This window comes from Bufo gargarizans, chromosome 9, assembly GCF_014858855.1.
Source record: "Bufo gargarizans isolate SCDJY-AF-19 chromosome 9, ASM1485885v1, whole genome shotgun sequence".
NCBI classification, from domain to species: Eukaryota; Metazoa; Chordata; class Amphibia; order Anura; family Bufonidae; genus Bufo; species Bufo gargarizans.
The window spans coordinates 186,537,777-186,547,230 of record NC_058088.1 but is presented as its reverse complement, the minus strand read 5'-3'; the positions used below and the strand labels follow the sequence as shown (position 1 = coordinate 186,547,230).

The window sequence follows — 9,454 nt, the reverse complement described above, 5'->3', positions numbered from 1 at the left end:
CACCCTGTTCAGGGCACTTTCAGACAACGCTGGAGGGTGATGTACACAATCAGACACTGTACTAACACCTCTGCCACAAGTGTACCAGTTTAATCCGCCGCTGCCCTCTCACCTACAGCTGGCATCACTTTCTTCCACTCTGGTACTTGTAAGAGCAGTATGGCTGGCATTTTTAAGGGGCATTGACATTTGTAAGATCAGTGTGACTGGCTGTTGTGGGGGCACTGACTGGTAGTTTAAGAACAATGTGATTGGCCTTTGTGGGGGCACTGACTGTCACTTATGGGGGTACTGATTTGCACTTGTTTGGAGCAGTGTGACTGGTATTGTGGGGCACTGACTGGCATTGGTTTGGAGCAGTTTGACTGGCACTTGTGTGGCACTGACTGGCAGTGGTTTGGAGCAGTGTGCCTGGCACTTGTGGGGCACTGACTGAGCATGCAGAGAAAATGTCTCATATTCATATAGTAAACCTACCTGATACCACAATAAAATGGCGCTTGCAGCCACGACGTAAATATAACCCACATTCTCCCCCTAGTGTTTGGATATTGCCAATATTTTCTAGCAGACGAAATCCCGCCTACTCTTTCTAGCTATCGGACGAAGCTCAGGAAGCTGCGTCCTGATTGGTGGAACGGTTTGACAGCCAGCCGACCAATGGCAGGCTGTGTTTCCGCTGATGACGTCACCGGTGGAGTCAGGGCGGATGGGTCTTCCGGCGGGGCAGGTATACATCTGTATATAGGGCTTTCTGTACATTTTCTATGAATTGTCTGTAATGTAGAGGAGCCCCCCCTAATGTGGTCAGAGCGCCCCCATAACCACAGCCTCGGTCTTATAGAAGGTCCATGGGCTACACACTGCTTGCTGGATGTCATTTGTATCCTCCATGAAATGCTCCTTACGACCCTTCCCACCTATAGATAGCAGACTGGGCCACTGGGTGACACATCAGACTCCCTGATGGTCAGATTATAGTTAACCCTTTGTTTATGCAGGAGATAAGCGGTGACAGGTGCCTGGCGGCTACTGATCTCTTCCTGTTGAGACAATACATTCAGCTGCTGACTCCCCCTGTACACATGCATCCCTGTTTTCAGTGGAGAGGCGATCGCTGCTACCAGACGCGTCCGGCCCCCCGACAATACTGTGTGTGGGGTCCATACTGGGCTGTAAATTTAAAGGGGTTCTCCACCCAGAACAATCCCCGTGTCTTTGCTTCATAGAGCTGTGGCTGCGCAGATCCGGTCACCCATTGACTTCAGTGTATACTGCGCTTCCCTTGACTGTTAAGGCTCATGCACACGGCCGTAAACACGGATAGCGACCGAGTGCATGACGCCATATTTTTTAACCCCTGCAGAAATGTCCTATCCTTGTCCGCAGAACAGACAAGAATAGGATATGTTCTCGTTTTTTGAGGGGGCCAGGGAACAGGCATACGAATGCGGACAGCACATCTATTGAGATGCAGATCGGATGCAGACCGAAACCACAGCTGAGCTCCCACGAGAGACGTGGCGTGGACAATCCCTTTAAAAAAAATTAATAAATGAAACATAAAACTGATTCTGCCATTCCTATCTCCAGAACAGGGACCGTTAAAGTGAAGGAGAGCACACTGCGCATGCGCGGCATCCTCTCCATTAGTCGCTATGGGAGTTCTGACATTAACTGACCAAGCGCACTCTGCTATTTTCATTAGTCCCCCAGGAGTGAGTGGAGAGTGGACCCTGCAAACGCCGCCACCGCTCCGTTTACTGCTAAGGGACTGCTGGAAATAGCTATCTGGTGCTCACCTATTTTTGGGAACTCCAGCAGCGGTGAACGGAGGGTGGCAGCGCATGCGCTTCTACTTTCTGTTCAATTTGGGGGCACGGTACTGAAGATGGGTGCAGGACCCACACATACCATCAATGTCTAAGATAAGTCAACCCCTTTAACCCTCCCTCTGGGTGTTACCAGTTGGGGGGGTGCTCCTGCGCAGTCCAATCAGTGCTGACAGTCTCCGCATGTGCAGGGACACCCTGCTGGCAATTAATTAAAAACTTCTAGTAGGAATATTAGAGGAACTGCACAACATGGAGTCATAAGACTTATTATTACGGGGGGAAGAGAAGCAGTCCTTAGTATGGAGTATGATTTGTCTGATTTCATATGATATGTACAGAGGTATTCTCCCTTGAAACTGCTCCATAAGCAGTCTTTTTTTTTTTTCATTCACTGACAGCAAGCAGGGATTTTTGTTTATTTGTGTATTAAGCATCAGGTTATGAATGAACATGCTCTCCGTCACCTCTCAGGATTTCTCCGTCCTTTCGAGCTGAGGGACCCGCAGTGTGCCTGGAATGGCTGCTGTCTGGCAACAGGTCCTGGCAGTCGACGCAAGGTAAGTACCGTGCCTACAGTGCGCCTTGCTCTCCTGCCGGTGTACAGCGGCTGTAACCTGATCGCACTTCCCCAGGTACAACGCGTACCGCACTCCTGCGCACCCGCAGTTCCGCACTCAGTACATCCGGAGACGCAGCCAACTCTTGCGGGAGAATGCCAAGGCCGGGTATGATCCGCAGCTGCGGCGACAGTACTTGAAGCTTCGCAGCCAACTTCTTGCCCAGCGATACGGCCCCCTGTCTGAGCAGAGCAGCTTCCGGGCACACAGCAACAGCATCCGCAGCTCTCGCACTACCCTGGACCGCATGGAGGTGAGCCCCCCCCCCCCACAGGGCGGACCGTGCACTGGTATAACTTCCGGACTGTATTGGTTACGGATGACGTTACCTTTTTAGGATTTGGAAGAAGATCCACGGTCCCAGGGGTCACGAGGTCACAGGCGTTCTGTAAGTCGGGGGTCCTACCAACTGCAGGCACAAATGAACCGCGTGGCGCAAGAGGAAAGGTGAGGAGTGGAACCGATGGGGGACAGAGCTGACGTAAGTACCAGCAGCTAACGCCGTGTATCGCCCGCAGGGCTCCTGGCAGCGTGGTGCCCACACCACTGGCAGAAGCCAGCAGGGCGATGGCCGGCGACACCACACTGAGCGAGAACTACGCGTTCGCCGGAATGTACCACATATTCGATCAACATGTGGATCAAGCGGGTAAGAAATCTACCTAGTATCGTGCAAATATTCAGAGATATAGAGCTCTCTGACAACTGTACCTAAGGGCGTGAGAATATAGTTGTCAGATCTAGTATTTTTTTGTGTGTTTTGTCCTCCTAGTCCCCAAGGTACAATTTGCCAATGACGACAAGCACCTCCTGGCCTGCTGCTCTCTAGATGGTACAATATCGGTGTGTCAGCTGATTCCCACGCCCCCCACCGTCCTGCAGACCCTACGAGGGCACAGCGGTCCAGTCAGCGACTTTGCCTGGTCCTTATCCAACGACATCATCGTCTCCACCTCTCTGGATGGCAGCATGCGCATCTGGAACACCCAAGATGGCCTCTGCATCCGACAGATTCCAGACCCGGACTTGGCCCAGATGCTCTGCTGCACTTTCCAGCCCATCAATAACAATCTCACTGTGGTGAGTGCCATCCCTCCACTGCAACCACTGGAAGGACCAGTCTCTAGCAATGGATGCATGCTGGGAGTTGTAGTTTCCCAGCAAACTGTAGGACATGGGTGAATGATTAACGCTGATATACAGTTGCAAGAAAAAGTATGTGAACCCTTTGGAATGATATGGATTTCTGCACAAATTGGTCATAAAATGTGATCTGATCTTCATCTAAGTCACAACAATAGACAATCACAGTCTGCTTAACCTAATAACACACAAAGAGTTAAATGTTACCATGTTTTTTATTGAACACACCATGTAAACATTCACAGTGCAGGTGGAAAAAGTATGTGAACCCCTAGACTAATGACATCTCCAAGACCTAATTGGAGTGAGGTGTCAGCCAACTGGAGTCCAATCAATGAGATGAGATTGGAGGTGTTGGTTACAGCTGCCCTATAAAAACACACACCAGTTCTGGGTTTGCTTTTCACAAGAAGCATTGCCTGATGTGAATGATGCCTCGCACAAAAGAGCTCTCAGAAGACCTACGATTAAGAATTGTTGACTTGCATAAAGCTGGAAAGGGTTATAAAAGTATCTCCAAAAGCCTTGCTGTTCATCAGTCCACGGTAAGACAAATTGTCTATAAATGGAGAAAGTTCAGCACTGCTGCTACTCTCCGTAGGAGCTGGCCGTCCTGTAAAGATGACTGCAAGAGCACAGCGCAGACTGCTCAATGAGGTGAAGAAGAATCCTAGAGTGTCAGCTAAAGACTTACAAAAGTCTCTGGCATATGCTAACATCCCTGTTAGCGAATCTACGATACGTAAAACACTAAACAAGAATGGATTTCATGGGAGGATACCACAGAGGAAGCCACTGCTGTCCAAAAAAACATTGCTGCACGTTTACAGTTTGCACAAGAGCACCTGGATGTTCCACAGCAGTACTGGCAAAATATTCTGTGGACAGAGGAAACCAAAGTTGAGTTGTTTGGAAGAAACACACAACACTATGTGTGGAGAAAAAGAGGCACAGCACACCAACATCAAAACCTCATCCCAACTGTGAAGTATGGTGGTGGGGGCATCATGGTTTGGGGCTGCTTTGCTGCGTCAGGGCCTGGACGGATTGCTATCATCGAAGGAAAAATGAATTCCCAAGTTTATCAAGACATTTTGCAGGAGAACTTAAGGCCATCTGTCCACCAGCTGAAGCTCAACAGAAGATGGGTGTTGCAACAGGACAACGACCCAAAGCATAGAAGTAAATCAACAACAGAATGGCTTAAACAGAAGAAAATCCGCCTTCTGGAGTGGCCCAGTCAGAGTCCTGACCTCAACCCGATGGAGATGCTGTGGCCGTGACCTCAAGAAAGCGATTCACACCAGACATCCCAAGAATATTGCTGAACTGAAACAGTTCTGTAAAGAGGAATGGTCCAGAATTACTCCTGACCGTTGTGCACGTCTGATCTGCAACTACAGGAAACGTTTGGTTGAAGTTGTTGCTGCCAAAGGAGGTTCAGCCAGTTATTAAATCCAAGGGTTCACATACTTTTCCACCTGCACTGTGAATGTTTACATGGTGTGTTCAATACAAACATGGTAACATTTAATTCTTTGTGTGTTATTAGGTTAAGCAGACTGTGATTGTCTATTGTTGTGACTTAGATGAAGATCAGATCACATTTTATGACCAATTTGTGCAGAAATCCATATCATTCCAAAGGGTTCACATACTTTTTCTTGCAACTGTACCCACAGAGTTTTACATTTTTTAGGTTGGGAACAGCAAACACAACATCCACGTTGTGAATATTTCCACTGGTAAGAAGGTGAAGGGAGGCAGCAGCAAGCTGACGGGCCGAGTGCTCTCCATGTCCTTCGACTCTGCCGGGCGGATCCTGTGGGCTGGTGACGACCGCGGGAGTATCTTCTCGTTCCTGTTTGATATGGCCACAGGTGAGTGGGTTCTAGGAGTCCCTACTTGGCGCTACTGGGACACATCATCAATATAAGGCTACATTCACACGGCCGTATTTTCAGTCCTCGTCTGATCCGTAATTTTTGTGGATTGCACACGGACTGATTCATTTCTCAAAAAATGTGGACCACGGCACATTCATGTCATTCTCCGGATAGGATATCAATACCTGACCCGCAGGGGAGTAGCTCAGCCATGGAAAGTCTGCACTGGAAATACACAGCTCCATCCATTGTGCAGGGCTTGTAACTACAGCGTGGCTCCCATTCACTTCAGTTGACAGAGCTATTCCAAAACATCTGATCAGCGGGGTTGCGAGGTGTTGGACTACCACCGATCCTATACTAAGGATAGGTCATTGATATTAAAATTCCGGTATACCCCTTTAAATTATACTAAGAAACGCTTGTAAGACAGCCATAGACTGGCAGATGCTTCACCGATACCAGATATAAGGCAGGCACGTAGTTCAGCCCATTACCCTGCTGTGCGTAGAGGTCGGAAAACAGTCTCCAGTGAGGCCGCTGCCATATGCCCTCAGGTTAGGGGATCCAGTCGCTGACTGTTGTCCTGTACCCATCTCCTGCAGGTAAACTGACCAAAGCCAAGCGTCTGGTAGTGTCAGAAGGCAGCGCCATCACCAGCATCTCCGCCCGCTCCTGGATCAGTCGTGAAGCCCGGGACCCTTCTCTGCTGGTGAACGCCTGTATTAACAAGCTGCTGCTTTACAGGTAAAGGAGGTTTTTATATACTTTGCCTGTCAATTCCTCTCTGTTCACAAGATCTCTGCTTGGTGTCAGTGAATCAAAACCTTCACGATCATAGACTGCTGTGTTCACATTTCCCTTCCTCAATATAATCCTCCAAAGTGCCACAACTGCACCTGATCAGTGGCCAAAAATGTTCTTATTACTGGACTGAAGCCTCGGGGCAGGCGACCCCAGGGAATTCAACCAAGCCCCGATTCCTTGTGTATGCACGTTTCCGATGCCACTGCCTCGTGTACAGAGCTGTCTGCTTCCGCTCTGTGCACTGTATAGTTCCTGGCTGCCTAAAACAGCTCGGTGGGGGTGCTAGACCACCATCATTCTCATATTACCTACCCTGAGGACAAGGGCTCATTCACACGGCTGTTGTACGGCCGTTCCGTGCACGGGAACCAACCGTGCAGCTGCCGCGACAGATCCAGACCCATTCAACTTGAATTGGTCCGTGATCCGTCCACATCGAAAAAAAAAAATAGTACTTGTTCTATTTATTTAGCGGTGCGGAGGCACAGAGAGAAAACCCACATGAAGCACTCCGTTCCGCACAGAGCTTCCGGATTGCGGGCCATGGGCCGAACAACGTCCGTGTGAATGAGCCCTAAGTCAGCAATATCTATCAACAGACATCCCCTTTAAGGCAGAGCTCCAGTACACAATTACAGTTGCACATTATTAAGCTGGGTCTTTCAGCCTCTAGCTGTAAACTGACATTCAGTGACAGCAAACAGAGATCCCGAAATGCATGCAGTGAATTGGAACATGCCTATGGCTTTTACACAGCAGCAGCATCATTTTGGGATATGCGATTATGAAATACTTTTAATTGAAAATGGCAAATAACAAGCCAGCTCTGCTACACATGGAATTCATCCCAGCGGTCTGATCGGTGTCGATTTCCTCTTTTGTAGGGTTGTGGACAATGAGGGGACGCTGCAGTTAAAGCGAACGTTTCCAATCCAACAGACGGCTCACGCCATCGGGAGTATTTTCTGTCCACTCATGTCCTTCAGGCAAGGAGCATGTGTCGGTACGTATAGATGAATGTACATATTAGCACGCAGGGTCTGCGCCTCTCTCTAGTTTCCTGGTTAGCAGCCAGCTAGCGTACCGCCCTCCCCCTGCTGTGCACAAGATGGCCTCAACTGTGCTCAGAGCATGGAGAATACCGAACAGTGTGCGCCTATTACCGGCCCGCGATAGAGTAGGCTCATATAGTGCCATGGCTTCTCTAATTAGTTCAGTACAGGGAAATAACACCCATGAGCACCTTTATGTCCTTATGTGCATCACTTAATGGAGGTTTCAGGGACTCTGGGTATCATATATGCCTCGTAAATATCCATCAGCATTTAAAAGGGTTTTCCAAGACTTTACAACTGATCGGTGGTGGTGGTACGACACCCAGGACCCCCGCCAATCACCTGTTTGAGAAGGCATCGGTGCTCAGAGAAGCACCACAGCCTTCTCTCTGCTTACCAAGCACAGCGCCGTACATTGTATAGTGGCCGTGCTTCGTATTGCACTCAGCCCTATTTACTTCTATGGGACTGAGCTGCCCCGATGACATCACTGGCCTAGGAAAAGCTCAGCCCCATTCACTTCTATGGGGCTTAGCTGCTCCGATGACATCACTGGCCCAGGAAAAGCTCAGCCCCATTTACTTCTATGGGGCTGAGCTGCTCTGATGACATCACTGGCCTAGGAAAAGCTCAGCCCCATTCACTTCTATGGGGCTTAGCTGCTCTGATGACATCACTGGCCTGGGAAAAGCTCAGCCCCATTCACTTCTATGGGGCTGAGCTGCTCCAATGACATCACTGGCCTGGGAAAAGCTCAGCCCCATTCACTTCTATGAGGGCTGAGCTGAACTCCAGAATGACATCATGCCTAGAAACGCTCAGCCCCTCAATTCTATGGGCTTAGTCCTGCTCTGTTGACATCACTGGCCTGGGAAAAGCTCGCCCCATTCCTGTCCTATGGGCTTAGCTGCTCCAATGACATCACTGGCCTGGGAAAGCTCACCCCTCTCCTTCTAGGGGCTGAGCGCTCGATGATATCACTGGTGCTGGGAAAAGCGCACCCCATTTTCATGTCTATGGGGCTGACTGATCCCGATGATATACACTGGCATATGAAAGCCGAGTCCCATCACTTTATATGGGGATTAGCTGCTCGATGACATCACTGGCCTAGGAAGCTCAGCCCCACTCACTTTTATGGGGCTTAGCTGCTCCGATGACATCCACGGGCCTAGGAAAGCTCAGCCCTATTCACTTCTATGGGGCTGAGCTGCTCCGATGACATCACTGGCCTAGGAAAAGCTCAGCCCCATTCACTTCTATGGGGCTTAGCTGCTCCGATGACATCACTGGCCTAGGAAAAGCTCAGCCCCATTCACTTTTATGGGGCTTAGCTGCTCCGATGACATCACTGGCCTAGGAAAAGCTCAGCCCCATTCACTTTTATGGGGCTTAGCTGCTCCGATGACATCACTGGCCTAGGAAAAGCTCAGCCCCATTCACTTCTATGGGGTTTAGCTGCTCCGATGACATCACTGGCCTGAGAGAAGCTGATCAGATGCTGATGACCTGTCCTGAGGAAAACCTCTTTAATAGTCAGGTTGTTGTTTCCCCCGCTGTAGTGACCGGCAGTGAAGATATGTGCGTCTACTTTTTTGATGTGGAACGAGCCACCAAGGCCATTGTGAACAAGCTCCAAGGACACAGCGCAGCCGTACTAGGTGTCAGTTTCAACTGCGATGAAAGCCTCTTGGCCTCCAGTGATGCTAAGGGGATGGTTATCATCTGGAGAAGAGAGCAGAAGTGAATTCACATCTCCTCCGGCCAAATCAGCCCTGAAGAACAGTGTGCAATGTCCGACCCACTTCCAACCGCCCTTTATTTATGTCCTGTATGTGTCTTCTGGAATAAAACACTACCCACCAAGATTTCAACATGTCCAGTCCTTTCGTTCTCTAGGCCCCTGGAGGTGTCAGGCAGTAGGAACCTATTTACCTTCTCCTCATTGAGAACACAGTGCACACTCAGCTAGGCATGCATGTGTATGGGAAGGGGGGAGACTGAGGACAGCTGTTCTCCAACAGTGTAGTCACATATTGGTTGAGGTATGACTAAAACCATATCTGGGGGTTTAAAAAACAAACCAAAAAACCCTATGCAGTTTTGTCGCA

General features: G+C 49.5%; 1 protein-coding gene across 1 annotated transcript; it reads left to right on the top strand.

The window, feature by feature from the left end:
* The first annotated feature begins 658 nt into the window (after positions 1-658).
* Positions 659-9,211, top strand: WDR13 (WD repeat domain 13). Its single transcript, XM_044306304.1, has 10 exons — positions 659-730; positions 2,307-2,392; positions 2,468-2,705; positions 2,790-2,899; positions 2,971-3,101; positions 3,225-3,532; positions 5,295-5,475; positions 6,087-6,228; positions 7,173-7,291; positions 8,906-9,211. The coding sequence occupies exons 2-10, from the start codon at positions 2,352-2,354 to the stop codon at positions 9,088-9,090; spliced, it is 1,455 nt and encodes a 484-aa protein (XP_044162239.1). The 5' UTR covers positions 659-730; positions 2,307-2,351; the 3' UTR covers positions 9,091-9,211.
* Positions 9,212-9,454: the final 243 nt, after the last annotated feature.

What these genes read in the sequence shown, in the direction of transcription:
- WDR13 (XM_044306304.1), top strand. Translation starts at nt 2,352, where the DNA reads ATGGCTGCTGTCTGGCAACAGGTCCTGGCAGTCGACGCAAG. An exon ending in CGCGTGGCGCAAGAGGAAAG is followed by an intron (nt 2,900 to 2,970) that starts GTGAGGAGTGGA and finishes TATCGCCCGCAG; the next exon opens with GGCTCCTGGCAGCGTGGTGC. An exon ending in TCAATAACAATCTCACTGTG is followed by an intron (nt 3,533 to 5,294) that starts GTGAGTGCCATC and finishes TACATTTTTTAG; the next exon opens with GTTGGGAACAGCAAACACAA.